At 40.7% G+C, this 24,913-nt stretch overlaps 2 protein-coding genes across 3 annotated transcripts; one reads left to right on the forward strand and one right to left on the reverse strand.

The window, feature by feature from the left end:
• Nucleotides 1-3,106: 3,106 nt before the first annotated feature.
• On the reverse strand, nt 3,107-11,357 carry LOC145459131 (uncharacterized). Of its 2 annotated transcripts, none has more exons than XM_080337761.1 (6): nt 11,180-11,357; nt 10,453-10,613; nt 6,901-6,936; nt 6,302-6,418; nt 6,100-6,218; nt 3,107-3,392 (listed from the first exon to the last, which is right to left on the reverse strand). In XM_080337761.1, the coding sequence occupies exons 2-6, from the start codon at nt 10,547-10,549 to the stop codon at nt 3,291-3,293; spliced, it is 471 nt and encodes a 156-aa protein (XP_080193887.1). In that variant the 5' UTR covers nt 10,550-10,613; nt 11,180-11,357; the 3' UTR covers nt 3,107-3,290. The 2 variants fall into 2 exon arrangements, with proteins under 2 accessions (XP_080193887.1, XP_080193886.1); XM_080337760.1 differs by having other exon boundaries at nt 10,453-10,595; nt 11,180-11,320.
• A 90-nt stretch (nt 11,358-11,447) lies between these two features.
• On the forward strand, nt 11,448-18,651 carry LOC145459129 (nuclear receptor coactivator 5-like). Its single transcript, XM_080337756.1, has 7 exons — nt 11,448-11,683; nt 11,746-11,798; nt 12,587-12,644; nt 13,999-14,095; nt 14,164-14,272; nt 17,014-17,379; nt 17,554-18,651. The coding sequence occupies exons 1-7, from the start codon at nt 11,601-11,603 to the stop codon at nt 17,904-17,906; spliced, it is 1,119 nt and encodes a 372-aa protein (XP_080193882.1). The 5' UTR covers nt 11,448-11,600; the 3' UTR covers nt 17,907-18,651.
• Nucleotides 18,652-24,913: the final 6,262 nt, after the last annotated feature.

Raw genomic sequence — 24,913 nt, forward strand, 5'->3', positions numbered from 1 at the left:
GCGATGTTTCATAATCTCACAGTTCCCAGAAGATGAGAGGCTAGCAGGGTGGAAATATTCGATTCAGATTAGCATGGCGTGGTGTGGCGGACTGTATCCAGCCACTTATCGCCTGCCCTTAATGATCAGCTTAGAGACGCGAATTGGGTGAATCAGATAACGAATGTTCGGCGTATAGAATTATAATAGATTCGTCTCCGCTAGGATAACCTAATTTAACCGTAGGCCCTTCACCCTTGAAATTAGTGTCGCGTGATACTGCGATCATTATTCAAGTGGCGATGTTGGAACTGCCATCACATAATATTATTGATGTAGAGCTGCAGATTTCAATAAATGGTGATGTTGGGGCTGAGAATGCGATTACATCAGTATGCTTGAAATTGATTACCATACGTCAGGGTTGTCATACGTCCGGAATTTCACTGCTAAAACTGCGTCCGGGAGGAATTTCTAAAATACGCCTAACTGTCCGGAATTTAGAAATAGGATCAAATTGGTTTCGTAAATCAACAGAAAAGTTATTATTTTTGGGCAGATTTATGCCACTCCATATTTTTCTTCGCGCCCCGCGCGATTTAGTGTCACGATTATTGATTTTAATATGTGAACCACCACCCTCAAAAAGCATGCAATCAAAAATTATTAAAAATAACCATCATTTAGTGAAATAAGTCTAATTGTAATCCCAATTATGAAAGAACGGTATATTACTGGAGTCGGTTAAGGCCATTTAGATGCTTTACTCAAAAATATTGGCTCTAAACCTGGGGGTCGTATGTCTTCATTCTGGGGTTCGCGAAGATGTTGAACGTAATCAGTAGGGACGGTGTGAACCGCTGAAAGTTCCAGGTTAGTGTGAACGCGAACCTTTTTGAAAGGTTCTGTGTGAACGCGAACGTGAACCTAATGACGTCATATTGCTAATTCCAGCCCTACATTTCAGTCAGGGATATCTAGATATCCCTGATTTCAGTGAAGTGATAGCCTATATCAATGTACACGATACCCAGCGACGACTCGGCTACATAATGCCGCAATGCTGAAGTACTTATTGGCGTTTTAAACGTGGCCAAATGTATCAACTGGGGCAATCTAATGATATAATAAAGTCCCATAAAATCAATATCTTCCGCCGCTTTGCCAACAATTTCGACGAGGACTTGCAAAGGAATATAAGCTTACTGCCTTACGCCTTAACGGTCTAGGCCAGACCGGACAATGTATTGCTACGTTGATATTGAGCAGAGTGTAAAACAGGTTTCTATACTTGCTACCGATATTACCCCATTAACAAGTTATAAAGCACCTCAATCGCACGGATTTGTTTTTTATGATGCAATAAACATATGAAGTCAAGATTGCCCCGTACGCGTGCTAGATTTTTTACATCAGACAACGATATCAGTTTCATTGATTGATTGAATAAGCATCATTCGCTGACTACATGTAGTGTATTTCGCTCTTGATGTTGTGTGATTGCGGGTCCATCTCACATCAGAGAGTCACTAAATATTCACAAACGGAAAGCTGGATATATCGAGCAAACTTTTGTAACAAAGCAAGTAAAATTTTTGAGATTGTCAACGTTGATGCTCGTTTGGTGTTGATTTTTTATGCTACCAGCGCCATGCATAGAGTGGGCCGCAGTTAAAATGCAATAGATTTCATACAAAGATGTTATAATGAAGTGAAAATTGTAATATATGAAATAGGCTCACAGTGCAGAACCTACCAAGGTTCGTTTGCGAACCTGAACCTCTAAACTTATGAGGTTCACACACGGAACGCGAACGTGAACCTCACGTTCACACCATCCCTAGTAATCAGCTTTCACAATAGTCCGTGAGTAAGTCTGAGCAAATATGCTGACCGTTTTTCAGTAATCAGCTTATCAAATTCTGGGCTGGGCCACAAAACATTTTCAAATTAGAAATGGAGTCGCGACCATGAATGGTTGAAAACCACCGGATGTGCAATCTGCTGGTGCGGATCTGCATTTAGGCTCATAAATAGTCTTAACCATATGACATGATATGACTTTACGATGTATAATTCCGTTCCCTGTATTTTCGAAGTCATCGTCCTCCGCCAGCTCCACCGCTAACTATTATCATGTGGGCGGAGAAAGGATCAAAATTTTATAGTAATACATGGAAGAAGCAATAATATAGACTGATTTAATTCACAAAATTTAACGGACAGATGAATATAAAAGCTAGATATATATAATAAGGCCGCAGAAGTTGTATCGATTAGCCTATGGTGGGCTCAAGATCAGTGTTTATTGGACGGGAGGGGGCTGAAAAAATGTTGTTTCGATCCTGGTTACAACGCACAACCACATAAATGCACTGACCGAACATTATAACGGCGTCTGATCGGGATCGTGACCGCCTATGGTCGATAGGCAAAGCTTTGCTAGTGTGGCGTCATATTGAAAGAAAATGTGGCATACCTCATTTTAAAATCCGCTAGTGGGCGCTAAAGAATGTCCGGAATTTTCTACGCAAAAATATGGTAACCCTACCAGCTACCATACGCTCACCTTAAGATCGGGAGACACAACAGGAATATTTTGTCACCAAGGTTGGTAGATAATTTACTTTCAACCACGACCCGCGGGGTGTGGTTGTTCGTGTCACATATCATTCCCTTGCTCGAAAATTCTTGCTCCGACGTCAATATGATTTCTTTTTGTTTCTCACTATATGCCGCAATTTCGAAACAAATATTCTATGGGAATATGGCTGCGTTGCGTCCTTATTATAAAATCATACTTCCTCTCTCCTGTCTGAGCAGCAGTGCATAGAGTCTCACATTCTCTATAATCCAGATTAGATAGATGTGGTTTACAAGCGAACCCCTGACCGGGCAGGAGATTGGTATAGTACGCCATCAGTGGACCAGGCTCGCTGAGTGACGTTTTGTCTCATGTTCTTCCAGGTTTGTTTCGATAGTTCTGAGCCAAGGTGAGAGTTTGATTGGCTTATTGGTTTACTTCACCAAGTCATTAGGAGTTCTTTCATTCTTTCTGTTGTATCGAAATTCTTGCGATATCCTAATCGAACTAAACGCATGCACATTGCACATTCTACAACAATGATATTGCCGAAAACTTTAATTTTTTCTTTGACAAAATGCGGTAATATTCAGACAGTGGTGGCAGTACAGCACCTACGATTTTTTGATTAAAAAAAGTAACAACATACGATATTCATGTACTAGAGTTCCCGAATATTGTATACCCGCCAATATCAGTAAGCTTGGACATGGCGGTTTTCAGATCGCTATAGCTCATCCGTTGCTCTGACAGGGTTTGGGTATCTCTTTATTCCCCCGGATTTCGAAATATGAGCAAGTAGTTCTTCATCAGATAGTTCTTTTGCAGTCTAAAAAGATGTTACCTAAGGGTCATTTCCGTTCTTTGATAATAGCTACATGTTCTTATCGCAGAGGAAAGTTATGCGGCGTGGATTCAACTGGGCAAAGCATCCACACTGCAACAAGCAGACACATTAACTGTAAAAATTATTTCAATTATCTAGTTCCAACTTGCACACGATTTTGATACGAAATTGCGGGAAGTGACTCTTATATACCATTCGTCGGTAAAAAGTGAACAAGATCAGTTTATAGATCGAAATTCCACAGGGGCGATTGAAAATATGGTAGTAGGCTGCAGGTTTTTATGAGGACGTGAATTTATGGACGCATAGTGGCGTGATGAGGACAAATGACAACAAAATATGAGGTGGGATACTCCTTTAACCCATGGCTACACCGGTGGTCAGGGCTGACCGCAGATCTTACAGTTAAACCAGTGACTTCAGAAATGCTACATTAATTCAGTTATACAGCGAATCGCTTTTATGCATAACATATCCTTGGTATACGACAAATCACGATGATGTTATGGGAATCAAGCCCGGTACGCGATAACCACGATTTTATTGATGGCAATAATGTAGCACCGCTACACGTAAGCACACTCGTGTAGCTTAGCGTTTCAGGTCATTACAATAGAGAGAGAGAGAGGAGAGAGAGAGAGAGAGAGAGAGAGAGAGAGAGAGAGAGAGAGAGAGAGAGAGAGAGAGAGAGAGAGAGAGAGAGAGAGAGAGAGAGAGAGAGAGAGAGAGAGAGAGAGAGAGAGTCTTTATTTTCATCCAACCAAAATACATAACAGACGGTAGTGATGGTGGTATAGAAAATATGCATGCACAGTATTCGGTATTAGATAGGAATGATCGATAAGACCGTGAAGGTCATCTAGTATGATCACACCAGCATCAAACAGGTTTGTTTGTTTTGGGGTATTCATGGTGTTTGTCGACTACTTTGGTCATTTACACCAGGCCAATATTCTTCTTATTTTCCGTAACTGCCGACTTATAGCACGGCCCACCTCTAGGCTTTTGTAAGACACCGCTTACACGGATGATATGGCGAGGAGGAGCCTAGGTAAACCTCCAACACTTAGGTATCGGAATTCAGAAGTCGATCTCGGTCGGACTCGAACCCGCACCCATTGGTGTTGCAGCCGCGGATCATACCACTGCGCTATCTCGCCACTGCATAAAACAGGTACACTTGACTCTAAACCAGGGGTGTCAAACTCAAATTGCGTCGCGGGCCGGATTCAAACATTAAATTCGCTCGCGGGCCAGACCAGTCAACTGATTCCCAAAGCTACATCATTACCTGCCCTTGCCTTTCGCGTAAGTTCTTTGTTCTCAAGCATATATAGATCAAAGTGTGCGGATCACAGATCACAGCAGTACTATTCTAGCCCAGGGGTTCTCAGCCCTTTCTTGGCCGTGGCCCATTTTCCGGTTTGAAAATGTGCTGTGGCCCACCTCTTATCTTATTGGAGTCATAATACTGTTCAATGCGTGGTAATCGACGGCGCCGATATGCATATTTCTCTAAAATATGCGCATTTTTCTCCTAATTTACTGATGATATTTATATGCGGACATTTCGGCCCATGAAATCGCGCGAAGTTGGTTTGGTACAAGACATGCAATGTGCATTGTACAGCATGCATAATAAATAAATCTTTCTCCACTTCTCTGTAGTACCCCATTCACCAATGAATTGTTTGAAGCTGACCCAGAATGAGTATATTATTCCCCACAATAGTGGAACTAAAATCCCAAAACACACAGCGGATGTGTGGATTAGATCATTGTGTTTCGCGACGCGAGGTGAGCAGCGGACGATCATAATATACGCAGAGTTTTATCCTATGATCTACCAGGGCCGTAATTGCTGCACTCAAACCCCCAATAGCGGGAGATCGAAGGGGCCCAAGATTATTTCGTTGGTCGTTTGTTGGAGGATATTTATCACACATGAAAATTTTCGTTTCGCTTCGCGCGATTTCATGGGCCGAAAGGTCTACATTTAAATATCATCAGTAAATTAAGAGAAAATGCGCATATTTTAGAGACAGGCATATCGGCGCCGTCGATTACAACGCATTGAACAGGATTATGACGCCAAGCGGAGTTATTCGAGTTTTTCGTTGATAATTCTCGGATTATCCTTGATCCGGGGATTATCAACGAAAAACTCAAATAGTTCCGCTTCTACTAGTCGGAATTAACTCAAATTTGTTTTGCATCGTCTTTGAAGACAGCTAAACAATTTCATGGGGTTGACAGAAAAATTTGAGAATTTTTATTTTTTTATATTTATTAATAATTTAAAAATTTCAATTCAAGATTGCACGGCCGTTACTGGTTGGAATTGAGTCAAATTTGGTGTGCATCGTTTTCTTGGACAACCTGACGATTTCGTCATTAGGCGAGTGAGATTTGGAAAAAAAAATTTTTTTGAACAACCCTAATGTACAGTTGCACACTGAATAAAAGTAAAGAAGATAGTATAGAAAAAAAAGCGACAAGAAATAGGGCGGCATGTCATGGAAAGCGAGATTGATAGGTCAGTCGTGGTCCGGTAATCTTGAGGATGGACTGTATTGGAATGAATGCACTCTTCTTCAGCCGAGGTCCTACAGTGGCAAGCTATTACCCCGTAGCCAAAATAATAGCTAAACTGGTAAGGTGATGGAAATACTCGACCAGATGAACTTGCCTGTTTATTTGTTTTAACCCCGATACAGGCGAAAGTATGCTCATGACAGAACCACGTTTTCATTTCTTGTAGCTTTTCGACGCCACGTATAATCTTCTCAAGATCGTGGTTGTGGTTATCTGAAATAGTAGCCATATGCAAGCGATAGTTTACATTATGGATCACATCATTACGCTATTGCTGAAACTTGTATAAGACTCACCGATTAAATGGTGACAGGTGGTTCGGTTCTTCTGACCGTCGAGATTCGAGCACATCTTGTCTATCTTGGCTATGATTTTCTTTGCGGAAATACCATCTTTCTTTCTGTCACTTATGGCTACAATGAACAAAAAGTTGATATCAGCATATAAACGGGAATGAATATCATCACTGCTACAGGCTATCCTTGCAATTATTACGTGACTGCGAATGAAGAGCACGAGGGATTGTTAAAACGCACCTGAATACAGCGTGAGGGGGGGGGGGTCACACTAATTTGCAGTGAATGTTCAGTTCATTATAATCTTTTTGCTTTATGTGATAGCCATGTTTTAATGATTTAGTTCTTTTAACACTGTTGTTGATGCACAGTTCCTTTTGTGCAACAGTATTCTATAGTATAATGTGGCAGTCAAGGCGAGAATTTGGAGTGCGCCAGGTTAGGCTAGGGAGTACCGCTGCTATAGGTATATGATAGACTTTTGAATTTCGTATGGGGACTCGAGTATTGGTTGTAAGTTTGCATTCTGCTGTAAATGTAACGTTAGAAGGATTGAAAAACAAACAGTAGGCTACCGGTAGGCTATATGAAAATATTACCTTCTACCGTTGCAATGCATCCTTTGCAGTAATCGTCTGAATAGAAAGTAAAACGGTGAAATGCGCGTCACGATGTCTGCTCTTCTCACGAAAATTTGATAATAAATTAGGGGTCAATCATTTTTAATGGCGTGGCTGCCTTGTGAGATCAAAAATATAATATAGATTTTATCTTGAAATGAGATAAGAGACACGAAATGAAAAGGAGGCAAAAGTTCCCGATGCCTCTCTTCTGTAGTGATTCAGCCAACTATCATTCAACCTAGGAATCTTTTTGGCCTACGGACGTAGCCACGATGAAATAATGGGAGGGATAACTGACTACTTGGAGAGTGGGCGTATACTTGTACAAACAATGTTGGTACCAGAGGGGGTCAGTAACGAAGTACTTCTACTTTTTCGAAGTACTCAAGTAGTTTTCCTCTACTTCTGTTACTTACTCAAGTAGATCTTTTCCCGCTACTTCTACTTCTACTTAGTGATATTTTGTGTACTACTTACTTTTCGCTATTTTCAGTTTGTCAAGTAGAAGTACTTTAATCCCCCAATAAGAAAGATACCCTAAGGAATTTCTGGGCTGCTTTCACGTAGTACCCACATTTAATTTTCATAAAAGTCATGTACCACCAAGAATTTTTGTTGCGCTTCGCGCACAGTAGATAGGGAGCGGCAAATATGTTTTCACGAACGTATCGCTGAATATAGTTTAGATACCGGGTTGCGTGGTTCCGTTCACACCGCATTGTCGCCTATCAAATATTTCACCGCAGTAAGTATGGCCCCCATAACGTTTGAAACTGCCGTTTCGCAATCTAGCAATTACCTATTATACCTAGCAGCCTATGACGTGTCCTAATCTGGAAAAGTGGACTTTGACTTTTTCAACGTCAGACCTATTTTAGCAATCCACCATTGAAGCTTTCTGGATAAAAGATATAAAATATATTTTCCGCTTTTTAGGAGTAGTAATTGTATTTTCTTTCAATTACGAGTATTATACGTTGAGTTTTAATTATATTTTCAGTTCTTTTGTCTGGAGAACATACATGTTGATGTTGAAGTATAAAAGCAAGTGTAAAAATGCCTTATATTTTCCGACAATAAAAGCTATACACTATATGACATTTTCACGATCTGCCCTATTTTTAATTAACGTATAATAATCGCGCAAAGTGTTAACGCCGTATCCGACACAACTCCGTAATGCTCTTCGACTGAACTATGGGCCTTATAATATGGGGCAGGGCGCCATACCATGATTCTCTAAAACCGGGTGTTCGAGTAAACAAAGGATTATTGTATCACATTTCCATATCAATACTATCATTTACATCCCATGATGTGGACGACTGCTTATTCTGTCAAAAATTAACACCTCCTGGGATGCATCAATATGAATCAACCTTCCGCATAGCGCCATTTGCAGCTTTTGACAGTCCATGCGAACGAATTACGATCGTTTTCACTACTTACTTACTTGAGCAGATTTAAAGTCGGTAAATTATACTTCTACTTCAAGTAGTTTCAGGTTGCTTCTGAAAAAAGTACTTCTACTCGTACTTGAGCTACGAATGTTACTGGAAATATCACATTTCCAAAGTCATGGTCATCCCATAACATTGTCACAAAGTGCAATGAAATCGGTATGGTCGAATAAATACTAAATATGGTTAATGTGATGGATAACAGGCATTGTATTCTTTGTGGTGGCATAAAAGGCACACATTTGAACTTTGACATATTGTGTTCTGTTATGATGTCATAATGACTGATACTCGAATACTCGACTCGACTCGAAGCATAATACGTGATTCAGAATCGAATCACTCAGGTACTCGAATTTCCCCAGCCCTACTAGTCAGTCCTCACCATTTACCGGACCACGACCTGACATAGCGATCTCGCCTTCCGTCAGTTGCCACTTTGTATTATCTTCTTTTACTTTCATTCAGTGTGCAGCAGTGTTGGGATTACTCGAGTCAGACTCGAGTCACCTTTTTCGTATGACTTGACTTGACTCGAGTCACTTTGCTAAAATGACTTGACTTGACTCGGCGTATCAGAAATGTGGATTGACTCGTGAGTCGGAGCAAAATTCACGAGTCAATTTCAAGTCATCAAGTAAAAATCACCTTATCTTGCATCTTGTTCGGATTGTTCGCAAAACTTTTGTGTAACCCATGAGAGCGACCGATCATTAAATGACCGTGCATTTTACTGAACCCCCAATATTCTCTCACAAAGATATTGACCACAAACGAAGTGATCAAAGCTACAGCTTACGCTGTCGTAAACTAGTAGTAAAGTAATTTAATAGAAAAATATATATTTGTGTTCTCTGTTCTTACCTTAACCGGACCTCTTGTTTTATTGAAATTGTAATCGAATATAGTTTATATACTCCTCAACCATTGGCGCAGACTCCAATTGTATCATATCAATATGTATAAATGGGCATGTATTGCATCTTCTCAATTCGTTTCTCGATTCTCTATCTTGGCTGGTAACTATAAAATGACGCTATGCAATTACTTACGTAGTTCAACAGTTCTATGTTTATGTGAGAGATACAGCCCCTTATTGCAGGTATATTCAACTCTATATTCGTTCATCGGTTCAGAATCGATGACCAATCAATCTGTTGTTTAGAGACCTAGCGAAATGCAATGACGTAATCATGCTTCATACTTCTAAAAGGCAACTTGACTTGAATTTTGACTTGACTTGACCCGACTTGATTCGAGTCACCTTCAAAAATCGACTGACTTGACTTGACTCGAGTCACCTTCGAAAATCGATTGACTTGACTTGACTCGAGTCAATGTGCAATGACTCGAAATGACTCGTGACTCGAAGGTAGTGACTTGATCCCAACACTGGTGTGCAGTGCATGCCTCCTATTTATATCGCCTAGGCCCAGGTGGGTGTCTGATCTTAAGACTATTCCTAGTCGTTTCGGCATCTCCCTATCACTCATTGTATTGCAGTCTTGTGATGTTTTGAAGTGATGAAATTTTATGAATAAACTTGAACTTGAACCAGACATAGCTAACATAGCATAGTAGACGAAATCGTAATTTTCAAGTTTAAAATTGAAAGGGTACAGGCGCAAAGATATCCTTATTCGTCCCTCGCTATGACGGTCCCTGCAGATACAGTCCAGACAGTTAATTAGGATTACCCAATAATTTGGTATTGTTTTCACTTCTATTTGCAGGAGTTATAGAATTAGAGGGACGAATCTGGCATCAGAATATATTTATTTTGATATATTGGATAAGCAAGTAGGCTACGTCGAGGCGAGCATAACCTTGCAGCCTTGGGTTTATGCGTTAGCCGTTAGTATGGTATAAATTGCTAAAAAACACATTTTCGTATATATTTCAAGTATGCCTGCGATGTTGATAATTACAACGTATTGGTGTGAATTACTCATACCTTTATGTAAGCTGGATAGAAAAAAGGGACAGCTTTATTCGTACAGCAAGAAAGCCATATGATATAATTATACATGTGGTAGGCCTACTGAACACTTCATCGAAATATCCTTACTTTGGGTCATTCCTTTCGGTAAGACCAATCCTTTTGCTTCGATGCGATGGATCACGACAATCACAAATCCCAAAATTAAAACTGGTTTCATCGCCATTTCTGCATCCGACCGCTGAAGAAATGCTGTACCGAGACTGCCTTCACTAATAAAACCGATCTACCTTTAGAATTCAAGCGTCGTCAAAATAAGGCCACGCAATGCGATGAGATAGGCTACATAAAGGTTTCCCAAATAGATTCAAGACAATGGGCATGGTAAAAGGAAACATACCATGTCACGAAGGATAATGGGTAGGTGATGTCTCATAACCGGAAAAGAGTTCGGTGTACGATCTCAAACGGGCGGCTGGGCAGCGCGCATTTTTAAGTCAATGAATAAACGACGCTCGATGTCACTATGCATAAAGACATATTCTAGTAGTCAATAATAAAACCTATCAATGCTATTGGCAAACAACTAATTTGTCTACGCCACAGTGTTGCATTCTAGATCTCGCGATAACGATGTGTTCCAACGAGCCGTCTCTATTCCAGCGGACCAACAGCAGCATCTGACGGATCGATCGTTCTGCGATATCATCTTTTATTTAGCCTAGCAATATCAGACGGAAACAGGCGGTATTTTTATTTAGACTTAAGAAGCCAACCAGGGAACATTTCACAAAACTTATAGTTTAGTCATATACAGCTTACCGATAATATAATCACCAGTTCGCTGTCGCCATACCTTAAATTCGTTCCAACTGCTATGCTTTGCCACCGTCGATTGTTAGTAATTCCACTACTCACTGAGTCACTGTCACTTCTGATTACTGGTGGACTGTCTAGTGTCAATAGATAACTAACCTACGTAGGTTAGTTATCAATAGTTTGATCGCGCATTCGCAGCACTCGGTACATGCTTTTGTGCTTTATGTCTGCCAGGCATTCGCTCATGAATGAAGCAAAGGAAGTGCGGATGTAGTTTCTCATGCACCAACTAGCTACCGGCGTTGCCTACTGCAGATTTCCACTGCAGCTTAATTTGCGTTCGTGCATAGTGCAACTTTGCTTTCTGCTTCATTAACATAGATATTAGATACATAGTAGTTAGTTACTGTTGTGAAGCTTGTGCTGACTGCTGCGACCTATAAGGAGGTATTCCAGTCATGAGCGGATACGGCAGACCACCTATGTTTGGTGAAAGGGGAATGATACGAGATCAGTTCGACTACCCAAGGGATCCGTATCGGTAGTATAAATTTCAACAATATTCCAGTTGTTGGGTGAGTTAATTGCAGTTTTGTGCTACAGGAGACCAGAACCTTTGCGGGGTCCAAGACTGCAACTTCGAGGAAGAAGCACAGGTAATATTTTATTTCTATGCTTCATGTAGAGGCAACCAAAGGTCGTAACAGTAGGCTTAGTTTAACAAGTAATTTTGCAAGTATTGAACTGCAGACCAATGCAATGCCTCATTGCAAAATCCATAACACTTGCGATTAAATTTGCCTACAGAAGAGAGAATATTTATTCGTTGACAGTCAATTACAAATGACCATACAGCAAGAATACATCGATTAATAAATAATTAGAACAATTCATGAAAGGCATTGAGTGGGTGAAACTATTGTTTGGTGTTTGCCATGCTTCATGTCTGGATAACTTGAATGGCGAATATGTGTGAATTGTTGTTACATCAACAACTTGACACCGTTTCTATAATTTTTTCGTGCAGCTGCAGCATACTGCTAGAAGTCTTATGGATCCATACCAGAAAATATACGTCTGAAACAACTAGCAAACTAAATATTGGTATTTTCCCAAGTGATTCCCAATAACCCAGCCACGTTTTCGCAAAATCAAGCCCAGGTAAATGGGCAGGTTTACAACAAAAGAGGATCTGGTGTGAGATCTCGGCCAAATCATTTTGCGGGCAACTGAGCACTGATCCGCAATGTCACCCCTACAATTGAGAGCAGTGGGCACAGTAATTTTTTGCGGCAAAAAGTATTTCTGCATATAACAGAAAACAAGTGTTATTATTTGGGTCCAATCGTGGCCTATGTTTACTGCGTTGTGTTTTTGCCATTTTGTGTGGTACCATTAACACTGGTTTGTCTCGCATATTCTGAATTACATTTCATGCATGTAGCCCCGTTGGATCCAATCGACGTTCAAGCACAAGTCATTGTTGTTGACCCAGAGCGAGTGTGAGTAGCAATGCCTATTGTATTTTACTTCCGTTATGTAATTGGTGGCTTTTCAAATAGTTGCATGGTACTTTTAATGCACTTCTTTTTGATAACGGTATTTGTGTGGATTGATTGTATATTCCAATCGAAACAATTTGTAGCCTATCAATCATCAGTACCGTATTGCTTTTATCTGGCTCTAGGCTATCACGGTATAGCATATATAAAAGATATACACTTCTGCTGAAGAAAAAATACATTAGTAAAATCAGTGTATGGATATTACAATAGTCATCGGTCTTCTCAATATTTTTGGCATATCAAATGCTGGCGGAGTGGATATTTTATGGATTCTGCTTAATGCCTGACATTACACGGGATACTGTAGTGGCAGAGTATTGATTTCTCAATCATTATGATCAGTTTCTAACTATGACCTTGTCTCCGTGCCCCTGTAAAGGAGTTTTGTCAGTGATTTGCTTTGTCCCTCTCGCAAGTCTAATCGATATTGTACTTGATAGTGTAATCTACTCCGCTCTTCGGTGTTGTGTGTGTATCAAAGAAGTGCCGCTAGAGTGTGACCCACGAATTCGGATTTAGTAATCCGAATCGACCTAGTGTCATGGGAAGCACTGTTAAGAAGTGACGATCAAGGAAACACTTTATGATGTTGTGTGTGCATCAAAGAACTCCCAATAGATTTCCATCGCATTTGTGAGTGATAGGCTCAAGGTTCAGAAATACAGACTAATGTTCGGCTACCTGGTGAAACAACCCTGAGAGTGAGAGTCGCCGCTCCAAACCAATTTTGAAAACAATTGAAATAGCCTACCTTCAGCTGCCACATGCTAATTTGAGCAGAAATAATTTCAATGTAACTCGTATAGCCTATTACACATAAGTATTTGTTGATCATTTGTAAGTCACAACCTAACTATTGAACGTTCGGTATGCTAATGCGAGGAAAGAGGTAACCATATTTAGTTTCTGATGACACGCATAGGCTATTGGCATACATTTCATATGAGATCATGGAGAAGGATTGCTAGACTGCAATAGAGGTGGCTTTTGGCTTTTTTCATCTCAGAAAATTGCAATACTACTATGGATATTCCTACTATGATTTCTGTGTTATCATACCATGGATAATTGGAACTGACGTTCCGGGCTATTTCTGCTAGCTTGTGGTTTACCCATTTCCTTCTGTTAAATGCTGATTCACTACTTCCCTTATACTATTTATTGTATAAAATATTTGCGTCCTGTACCAACAATAATATGTCGCTACATGCAACCAATGCTAACATACTGTAGTCAGATATATTATGGGGTCGTTAAAGTTAAACTAGCATCCAATTTCTTGATTTTACAGATGCCGGGACTACGCGGAAATGTTTTTGGCAAAAATGAAAAAGATCGGGTTGATAACTGACATAATTATATTGGACAGATTCACCTCTCCCAGTCAGGTATTCAGCAAGTGCTTGGTGAACGTAAAACTTTTACCCTAATGTGGTGTGATGATGTTGTTAAATAGGTAATTGAAGAGGCTACAGCTAGAGGTTTGCTTTACACGGCCAGTGTGACACTGCAAAATGAAATTCATCGTTCAATAACAATCAATATCTTACAGGGACAACCACAAGGTAAGACAAGTTCATTTTTTCATTCATATAAAAAGTGCTGGTGCTGGACACCATCAAGGGCGCCATCAAATCGGTGTGCCTGACTGGACAAGCTCAAAGTGTTTAACTAGGCCAGTGGGGTTTGTACATTGTGCAATAACCCAATAAGAACGTTGCGGACATCAATTACCTCCATTCCCCATCCAGTTACTGGTGGCAGATAAAGTATAATGTCATACTGTGCATGTGAGTGTACATTTTTGAATTTCAAGTAAAGCTGATTGTGCTCTTTTGTCATCAAGGTGTCAATTCTAGGAAGACTGGAGGATATGCCGTACTCGGTATCTAATATCATTGTTGATTGCAATCTTATGTTAATCCGATACCTCACAGCACAGTTATTAAGGATACTGATTTTAATATGTAGATGCTTTTTTAAAAAGGATTGTAGTCTATATGTATGTACATTTTGCACAATGTAGTTGGGTTTCATGTATTCCAGAGTCATCACTAGAGCAAATAATGCATAGCAGTTTGAACCCACTTCTTGATCTTAATTCCAGAATAGCATGGTTGTGCATTTGTTTCCTCTGGGACTTTTTACTAATCTGCTCTTACATGGAGTAGACGATAATGCAAGGGTGCCGAACCTTTATTACAAGCGATCCAGAGCCTGGTGAAGGCGGCCTTACATTTATATAAAGCAGGCATTTTAGTAGTAGTAGACACCAAACAGATAAAGTATAATAAAAAAGTATATTAGATAAAGTTACGGATTTCACTCAGAATTCGTCTCCCGTTGGATTCGAACGCTTATGAAAATCTATTGTGGCTTGTACATGCTACAAAATCAGAAATTTTTAGGGTATTTTGTCAAATTAACCCTAATGAAGTGACTAAGACCCGCTGGCTAAGACCCGCTGGGTGCTAACCTACGCTAATTATTTTGCGAAATTAATTTGAGGATGTGTTGGGTTGAAGTTCAATATGTTTTCTTTTTCAGTATTATTTTACTAATTTGCATTTGTTATCGAATTATTTGCAATTATCAGTGCCATGGACAATGTCAATTGAATGACTTTGATTGATTGTCATAGAATTACTGTGAATGGCAAACTAATTATTCAATTTATGGTATTATAGTCACAAATCTGAAGTTGTTCTGTTGAAATACTGTGAAATGTGAATGTCTTGTGTTCACTGTGTAATGTACTACGATCCAACTGCTTTCAAAATTTCGTTGTTCTACCGCTATGCATTCCAGTAGGCAATTTTGTTCAGATTTGGTTGCACATTATCTATTTTTCAAATGTTTCGAGTACATGTGAATAGGCATAGACATTGATGAATGCTACATGCTAGGAATACTGATACTATGTTTGTTACTTGATTTAATTGTTTTGTTTATATTTTATTCATGTATGTTTTTACATGCTCTTTTACTTTGTAATTAGTAATGATTAGGGCGATTTTTTTTGACCTATTAAACGGAAGATTGTGACCTGAAAAATCTAAATTTTGACTTTTTTTACCTAAAAAAACTGATTTTTGACCTCGCGTGTGCAAATTCGGTGTGTCACACATAATGTTGAAATTGTACTGCTGATCTTCATTTCTGGTTAGAACTGTCTGTCCTTACAAAGTAGTTTGGCCTAAAAAACTGACAAATTTTTACATGAAAAAACTAATCTTTAAACGAAATCTGGCCCTATGAATAATTCCAGTAGTTACATCACGTATTATGGTAGAAATAAATAAAATTTGTTGTAGTACAACGAAAGATACTTTCCTATATTCTCGGGTAGAAAGTGTCTGTCCTTACTAAGGAGCTTGCCAAGAATGGAGAAAGAACGTTCAACAGCAGCAGTTGTTGGCGGACAACATTGAAGTTCTGCGTACACTGCTGGTGACACACTGTGTTGCTTCATTCTGACAATGTTGTCTACATCACAATTTTTCAGCTTGCGCTTCTTCATATTATAATCATGCAATGCCCAAACAGTCTTGCTTCAGTTGGGATATTGTGGTACGTTGACCATAAAACCATGTCAACCTATTTGTTTCATTTGACCATTTATGATTCACAATGAGCAGACGGTGGGCTATTTACAACGGTAAGCCTATACAGTAGGCTACAAGCTGTAAAATATCAAATAATATGTTCACCGACAGTGCAAAATCTATGATACAAACGAAATCCAGAGGTCAAAACATTTTGACTTTGTAAACAATTTTGACCTAGCGCTACAATTTTGACAACAAAAACTCGCCCTAGTAATGATGTAACGTAACCAAACCAAACTGTGGATGAATTATATTTGTCAGATTGTGGCAAGTGGGTCAAAGCCCACACAATACCACAATGGTGCAAATATATACTGCTCACAGTTTGAATGAGGCATCCATCCAGCTGGGGGTCTTACTTGACCCTATGACAAAGCAAAGTGTTCAATTCTACATGATGCTCTGACAACGCCCGTTGTTTGCGTTACAAACTGAGTATGCCAGTTTTAGGTCTATCATTTTAGTATGCTGTTTGTATTTAGGGTCTCTTTCTCACTCTGATTCATTATGTAAAAGTGACTCAACAAAATCTACGGTACGGACCCGCGCAGGTTGCTGCGGTAGCTTAACATGCCGTATTTTCAAATCGTCTAACATCGAACAAGCTAATCGCAAGATCTAGGGCTTTGCCGGTACATCACGTTCCTCATCATATCCACTTCTTAACGTGTGTTTCCATTTTTCGTTACACGCATTAGAGCATCGCAACATGCCGTACGAAGACGCGTTAAAACTCGTCGCGCGTAGCTTCGACGCACACTTACTAAAGCTCGGTGGCGAGAAGAGCGACACGGCCCCCGCGAAGGTGCCGTTAGCAAGCAAGGCGTTGGAAGTGGAAGAGATTGATCCCAAGTTGAGCTTGATGCTGATCAATCTCGCCGAGGGAAAGACCTTGAAACTGGAGGATCTCGATAAGGTGATAGCGTATTTGGAGAGGAAACGCGAGAAGGTTACGGGTTTGGAAAATCCCGGACAGCCAATCGCGACTACGTACCAGCAAAGCGAGTCCAAAGGCCCGGCAGGTCCCAAACCTGTACAGCCACCAAAATCAATGTCTAGGGCGGGTAAGTACGAAAGATGTGCATTGCTCTTTAAAATATCGATACAAGTTATGTTTTGTATACAAAACGACTTTGAAATAAAGTATTAATTGAAAAAATGTCAACTCGTTCTTGATATCAGTATACAATGGTCATTTGGTGCTTCTTTGTCATTTAATACTGCGTGATTTGTGTCAGCGTCTTCCCAAGCCGACGATTTGCAAGCAAAGATAAATCAACTGTTTGGCGATACCAACAAGCAGCAGTCAACTGTGGGACTAAAGGGGCCGAAGACCCGCCTGGAATCGGACAGCTACACGACTAACATGGACAGTCAAAAGAAGCCTGTCGGGATTGACTTCACCAACCCCTCCGTTCAAAATGCACTACAGAATCTCATGAAAACTGGACCCAACATTCTGGATAGTCTGTCGAGGGGTTCCACCGAAACGTCGCCCACCTCTTCGACTGTCAAGGCGCGAAGGTCGGAATCGCCGGTTCCGGCGAAGAGGGCAAAACCTGGGAGACATGTAATAGCTGGCTTCTACTGAACACAACACCACCTGGCGAGGTGCAATCACGATTGTCAACCGATGAAGTTGGTTTCGAAGTCCGATATTCCACGCGGTACATCTTAGACTGCTGGTTAATATTGTGGGCTGTGTTATTGTGAGGAATAATCAAAATATTGTGGCTATGGGCTGTGCTAATGAGTTGCAGACAAAATATTGACTATATGAAGCGTATGTGATGTTATACTGAAATTGTTTTCTACCTTCAAAGGTTGAATGGTTATGAATTTTAGAAAATTGTAAGTTTCTTGAAGTGACTTGAGTGATAAACGAATATTATACTCATGACAATATAAAGTCGATTTTTTTATTCATTTCATTAGTTGGGCACTGGTTGGGATGGTCGATGTGTTCGTAAAAATACCCTATGTGTATTACGTTTATGTAACGGGAAGACTCCAATCGATTTGTGATTTAGTGCGCACCCCCGTCCAAAAATAGTGGCATTCGCCAGCGGTGGCTAATGGGTGCTACTTGGGAATTGCACAGTGGCATAATCTCGATTTCGTGCCCCTTGTGGTTTCTATGTTACGTTACTGGCCGTAGTAGGCAACAGTGTGCATTTTTTAACTAATGTTTCTTGCCTTTTCATTTCATGTTTGTCGAAATAATTTCTGAGTTCTGTCGCGTTACACGCTTCCATTAATCTGTGCCGTCGATTAGCAGCGTCAATATTATTTTAATGGTATGAATTAAAGCAAGTGGATAACACGCCACTCACAGACTTCATTGTCCGCGTGGCTAGTGGTTTCTCTGAGAGACGCAAGTTATAGATTCTCGCGAATTACTGGATGTATTTCGGCTGTCGCAGTTGCGCGATCGAGCGACTAGAATTCCACCGCACATTCGTTCCGTTCGCTGGCAACCGGTGTTGCTTCCGTCATCGACGTCGCGGCGGAAATGCTTCCGCTACCCTCGTACGCCCGTATATCTTGCGATAAAGAGCAAAATACCAAGAGGCCGATAGGGTGATGCAAGGATATCGTGATCATCCAACCATGAATGTATCACATCCTAGAGTAATTTGCCTCTGGTATAAAATCCCCGATTCGAAGAGAATCAGGTAGACTCATTTGCTAAACCTACTGGTGTCAACGTCTGAAATATATTCGTATGTCTTGTGTAATATCTGTGTTTAAGAAGATCTCACTAGGAGAACGAGGATTCCAGGTTTAGTAGCCAGCCAGCTAAACCTATAATACTTTGGTTTGCTATACTTCTACTCCCAGGAACCTAATGTCCGTCAGTGATGATTAATTCTTTAAAATTGACATGTTTTTTGGGACTTTACGAAGTGGCGAATCGTAATATTCACGGGTGTACGTATGTAGTCAGGATCAAAATTGTTGAAGGACGGACGAAAAATGAGCGTCGGCGAAAGATTTTCAATGACAACGTGACGCATCAAAGACATGTGAAGCGTCGAAAATTTCGGGGATCGTCCCTGACTGCGCCTACGCTATTCGTTTGGACATGGATAGCTTGCCGTAGCAATAAACCTGTCATATTTACTTTCGTTGCTGTGAAGTCCCGAGTCATGCTATAGCGTCGACGGATGATGTACGACCTACTCTGCAGTATCTGGTTGACGTGAAGATAGGTGTCGCAAATAATTTTTAGTATAAAAGCGAACCCTGGTAAGTACAAATGTGCGAAGGACGGGGCGTCCTTTCGATTTGAGAGATTCATCAATTTTTCTGGCCATTACCTACGTCTTGCGCGACCGTGTTCTATTTGGTCCCGTTAGTGTTGCAAGTGGCTAGAATTGAGAAGCACTGAATGCAATAGAAGCTCTCTCCTCTCACAATCTAGGGTTAGTATGTTATAGCGTCACGTCGTCGCTGAATTTTACTTCTTCCCAACCCCCAGACAAATGAATCAAATGTACTTAAACGACTTCGGTAACATTGATAATATATTACTGATACTACCGCGTTTACATTTTGCAGCGTTGCCCTTCGAGTGGCCGCCGTGGGAACTTGTGATATATTTGCGTCATTTATAACTATTATGCAGATCGGATAATCCAACGGCCGCTGGAAATGCGGATACCCTCGAAGCAGTTTCTAACCGATTCCCATAATCGTTTAGGTGGTTGAATGGAGATCTATTCTCGACTGCTCGAAGCGCAAGACGACAGTCGACGAAAAAGCACCACACGGGGTACGAATTTGTGCAAAGCCACTTATTCGTCCTTGCCTGTGCAACGCTCGTGCCTGGTATATGGGATGGCGCGTTACACAGCCGAGTACTCGGACTGCTCACCAGACTCAACGTTTACTCATCAGTCTATCGCTATCTAGGCCTAGGATAGCGTTTAAACCGGGACATTCTCAGTTCAAAACTTGCTACATGTGCCATATTAAAACCAACACTAAAGTAGGCCAACATTAATTTCGAACCAATCCCTCCGGTATTCAAGGAGGCTAGAGATAGCCAGGCTCGTGCACATTGGGTCACTGCCCTTTCAAATTTCCCGGCTTCAACTTCTGCATCATCCGTGGATAGGTACGCTACCACACATTGCGTCCACGTCGATCAAATACCGTGTGATCAGTGCTAAAATAGCTGGTCGACAATACCGACTCGAGTTTGGGTCGAATTGTGGAACCATTGCGTCTGTCATCAGAGTGTCCTGGCGTATGGCCATTGGCAACACCTGAGAGAACTTTCAAGTAGGTTTTACCGATTCAATGTTAACGTGCGTTCGGAGTTGGTCAAAAAATTCATCGATGATACTAAAATACAAGTACAGGCAGAGGTTGTCAAAGTAGTCATCATTGGTTCTCAAAGTAGAAGTAATGCCATAAATTTCTACTCAAGTGCGAGTAGAAGTAGCGGTTAACAAGTAAGTAAAATAGTAAGTATCCCTGACCTAGTTTTGCCAAAAAAGTAACCTGTCAAGTATAAGTAGTATAAATAGTATAACCACTTGAGGAAGTAGTGCAAGTAGGCGAAATCTAATTGTACTTCGTTACTGACCACCTCAGAGTAGAAGTAATACTCTAGCACAAGTTTGAGTTGCCATAATCTTCCAGTTATATGCCGAGACTAATTGAAGGAGTCGAAAAAAGAGCAATAAAAGGTAGATGGAGCAGAGACCTCGAAGATTCTTGTTAGTCAATGTGTATCGACAGTCGACACCCTTCAAATTGCGGGTTTTATCACAATGCTGTAAGGCAGAGTAACTAACGGTGCCCCAAATAGGTTCTAGGTTTTGTAAATATACCCAGCTACCGTAGTAGATTGCGAGAACGCTGTAAGAAAGACAGTTCTAGTATAGCCTACCAGAGGTGGTCAGTAACGAAGTACTTCTACTTTTTGAAGTATATTTTGCCTACTCGCACTACTTATTAAGTAGTTATGATTAAGTAGTTATGATTTTGACTACTTCTACCTGACCCTTTTCAGATTTTTAGGCAAAGATAGGCGTAGAATACTTACTTACTTGTGAACCACCACTTCTACTTGGGTAGAAATTACGGCGTTAAATCTACTTGAGTAGCGGGCGTGACTACTTTGACCACCTCTATAGCCTACCCGAACACTATTTTAGAATTAAATGCAAAGCATAGAAGTTGCTTTGTTTAAAAAAAAATCTATTGGAGTAGAAACATAGGTAGTCAGAAACCCGCCACTTGAGTAAGCAAGAAAAGCTTGAGTACCGCGAGTACAAGTGACTGAAATATCGAATCTGGGGAATCTCGTTTTTAACAAATCGTTTTGCCGACTCTCCAGAGGTGGTCACAGTAGTAAAGAAGGCTACTCAAGTAGAAGTAGCGACGAAAAAATCTGTGCAAGTACGGGTAGAAACCTGAAAGTAGAATTGTCTTACATTAAACCTACTCGAGTAAGTGAGTAGTTGTGAAAACGATCGTAATTCGTTCGCATGGACTGTCAAAAGCTGTAAAATGAGCTATGCGATAGGTGCAGGGCTTGATTCATATTGATGCAGCCATGCAAGGAGGTACAAATTTTCGACAGCATAATCATTAATCATTCGTCCGCATCAAGAGGATGAAAGATGATAGTATTGAGATGGAAATGCGATACTAATCCTATGTTTACTCGAACAGCCCGTTTGAAAAAGATCATGGCATGGCGCCCTCCCTCATATTATACGGTCCGTAGTTTAGTCTAAGAACAATACGGAGAAGTAGTATCAGACACGGTGTTAACACTTTGAGTAATTAGTAAACTTGATAAAAAAAACTATGGTGGGTCTGAAAATAAAGGCATTTATACAATTGCTTTTATATTTCAACGTGTATGTTCTCCAGAAGAACTGAAACTATTAGAACTCAAAGTACGATACTGGGATTTGAAAGAGAAATATAAACACTTCTAAAAAGCGAAAAATAGATTTCATGTCTTCAGTCCAGAAAGTTTCAACGGTGGTCTGCTATAACAGGTCTAAAGCTATGAATAGTCAAGAGTCTACTTTTTCAGATTAGGACACGCCATGGGCTGCTAGATTACGATATAATAAATGCTAGATGGTGAAACATTAGTTTCAAACGTTATGATGGGCCATATATTTACTGTGGTGAAACATTTGATATCGGCGAAAATGTGGTGGGAACGGAAGCACGCCACCCACTGCCTAACTTATATTCACCCATACTTACGTGAAATCGTATTGGTCACACCACATCTATTAATCGCGAAGCGCGACGAAAATTCTGGGTTTCAGCAACTTTTATGAAAATTAAATGTTGATAGTCCGTGAAAACATCCCCTAAATTACTCAGGCTATCTCTCTGATTGAAGGATTAAACTACTTCTACTTGACAAACTGAAGAGCGAAAGTAAGTAAGTAGATCACAAAATATTACGAAGTAGAAGTAGGGGAAATTAGATATACTTGAGTAAGCAGCCCACCCAAGTAGCAGAAAACTACTTGAGTACTTGAAAAGTAGAAGTACTCCGTTACTATCACCACCTCTGCGATTCTCGTACTCATATCGACGCACGCCTCGGTTAAATTTGCTTGCCCATGCTGATTTTCTAGATGTGGTAATAATATACATATACAATGCAAGCGCTTGAAATAAATCATATTTTGTTCCTTTGTTGGAATCAGTCAAAAATATCGTATTAGATTTAGCCAGGTCATGGTTAGGATTGTGGGTAAGGTCAGAGCGCAGGATTGGGGTTTAGGATATAGTTAGTGGTAAGATTGAGCTTACGTAAGGGTAAGTCAGGGATATATAGAAATATATATTCCTGGGGTAGGCTAAGTGTAAGTTTATTGGGCTAGCTTTGGTTATTGTGAAAGTTTCGGTGTTTTGAACGCGATCCAAAGTCATATGCAGGCTTTTGTTGAATCGTTCCTCCTGTTCTTTCAATTTTTTATATATTCTAAATCAGTGGTTCTTAACCTTGCCCCCAGCGCCCCCCAGGGGGCGCTGGCGATGTTGAAGGGGGGCGGAAACGCTCAGGGGGCGATATGGGGGGCGCTGGGCTCAGGGGGGCGGTGTGGGGGGCGCTGGAGAAAAATGGCTTCGCAGTAGATGATGTGGTGATAGGACATATCCTTAATGAGTATTCAGAGCAAATTAACACCGAAAACGTCGTTACATATAGCCTTCGAAATACATATAGGTTTAATTGTCCATGGGCGCCTAAATGACTGACACCGAATGTTCCTGTCTTGGCAATCAGAACCCCAGAAGACGAATTCCATCTGGCAGGGAAAAATTATATGTCAGTAAAGAATTACCAATCTGAAATCGTGTGCATCTTTTAGTTTAGTACGATTGGGCGACAGGGATATTCCTGTTGGGCGATATCCCCGTTGAGCGATTCTATATTTTTTGATATTGCAGACAGGGGGTCACGAAATAACATCATGCAACGAAGTCATACCAATGGGTTCGCCCGCCCAAATATGTTTAATTATTAGTAACGGGCCCTACAGTTTCCAAGAAACCTCACAATGTTCGCTTTAAGTTTTGATGAGTCTGCGCACACTCAACAACTCACTGCGCTGACCCTTGGACAACAGTGCGTAACGACTAAAAAAAAGGTAATAACTCCGGATTTGTTGTGCGCAACGTAGATTTTCTGTGTGCAGAGACCGTGTCAGCACTGCGCACGTGCGCAGCTTAGAGGGAACATTGCACCTCACTCAGCTCTACCGGTAAATGTGTTTACGTGAGCAGAGAAAGGATAAAAATTGATCTCAATTTACATGCAATTCCCGATGATATTGACCAATTCAATCATTAATTAGTGAAATTTTTTGCACTTCGCGCGAATAGGCGAGAATAGCTGCCTCAGTAAATGGACACCGAATGTAGATACCTAATAGGCTATCAGCAAATAGCGGACAGCCTAATGGGGGTCTGGGAGTGAAGTTACCCGGAAGTTTGGTTTATCACCCGATGGAGGCCCAGGACCAACGTTTTTTGTTGGGGGGGGGGGGGGCTGACGGACGAAGTGTTGTTACGGCCCTGGTAACGAATAATTGTACCTGCGGGAACGCCCGAATATGTTAAATTATTAGTTACGTGCCCTTTATTTTCCTATACAACAGCTCACTCAGTGCTACTGGTAAATCTGATTACGTGGGCTGAGAGGATAAAAAGTTTATATAGCGACTCATATATGTAATTACCACCTATTCATTCATGCATTATGGAAAATTTTGGTACATAGGGCGACCAGGCCACACAAACTTTGCTGACCATCAAAATGACGATATGGGGTTCGTGGGGGCGAAGCCCTCAGAAGTTCGGTTTATCACGCTATGGGTGCGCAAGGCAATCGTTTTTAGGGGGGTTAACGAAGTGCTGTTACGGCCCTCCCTCTTACTCATTGTCTTTATTACATTCCTTACAATATGAAGTTGGGGGGCGCTGGAGAACGATAATTTTTGAAAGGGGGCGCTGGAAGAAAAAAGGTTAAGAACCACTGTTCTAAATGATAAAATATCACATATGTTCATGGTTCAAGACCTAGGTTTTCCGATGGGAGTCCCTTAC

This window comes from Botryllus schlosseri, chromosome 16 (assembly GCF_051294905.1).
Source record: "Botryllus schlosseri isolate E-star chromosome 16, Bs_hap1, whole genome shotgun sequence".
NCBI lineage: Eukaryota > Metazoa > Chordata > Ascidiacea > Stolidobranchia > Styelidae > Botryllus > Botryllus schlosseri.

Coding starts and splice junctions, on each gene's coding strand:
- LOC145459131 (XM_080337761.1), bottom strand. CDS start 10,549: ATGGCGATGAAACCAGTTTTAATTTTGGGATTTGTGATTGTCGTGATC. Junction 6,937..10,452: donor ACCGAAAGGAATGACCCAAA/GTAAGGATATTT, acceptor CTTTCTATTCAG/ACGATTACTGCAAAGGATGC. Junction 3,393..6,099: donor GGGTTAAAACAAATAAACAG/GCAAGTTCATCT, acceptor ACATCTTTTTAG/ACTGCAAAAGAACTATCTGA.
- LOC145459129 (XM_080337756.1), top strand. CDS start 11,601: ATGAGCGGATACGGCAGACCACCTATGTTTGGTGAAAGGGGAATGATA. Junction 12,645..13,998: donor GTTGTTGACCCAGAGCGAGT/GTGAGTAGCAAT, acceptor TTGATTTTACAG/ATGCCGGGACTACGCGGAAA. Junction 14,273..17,013: donor CTTACAGGGACAACCACAAG/GTAAGACAAGTT, acceptor TACACGCATTAG/AGCATCGCAACATGCCGTAC.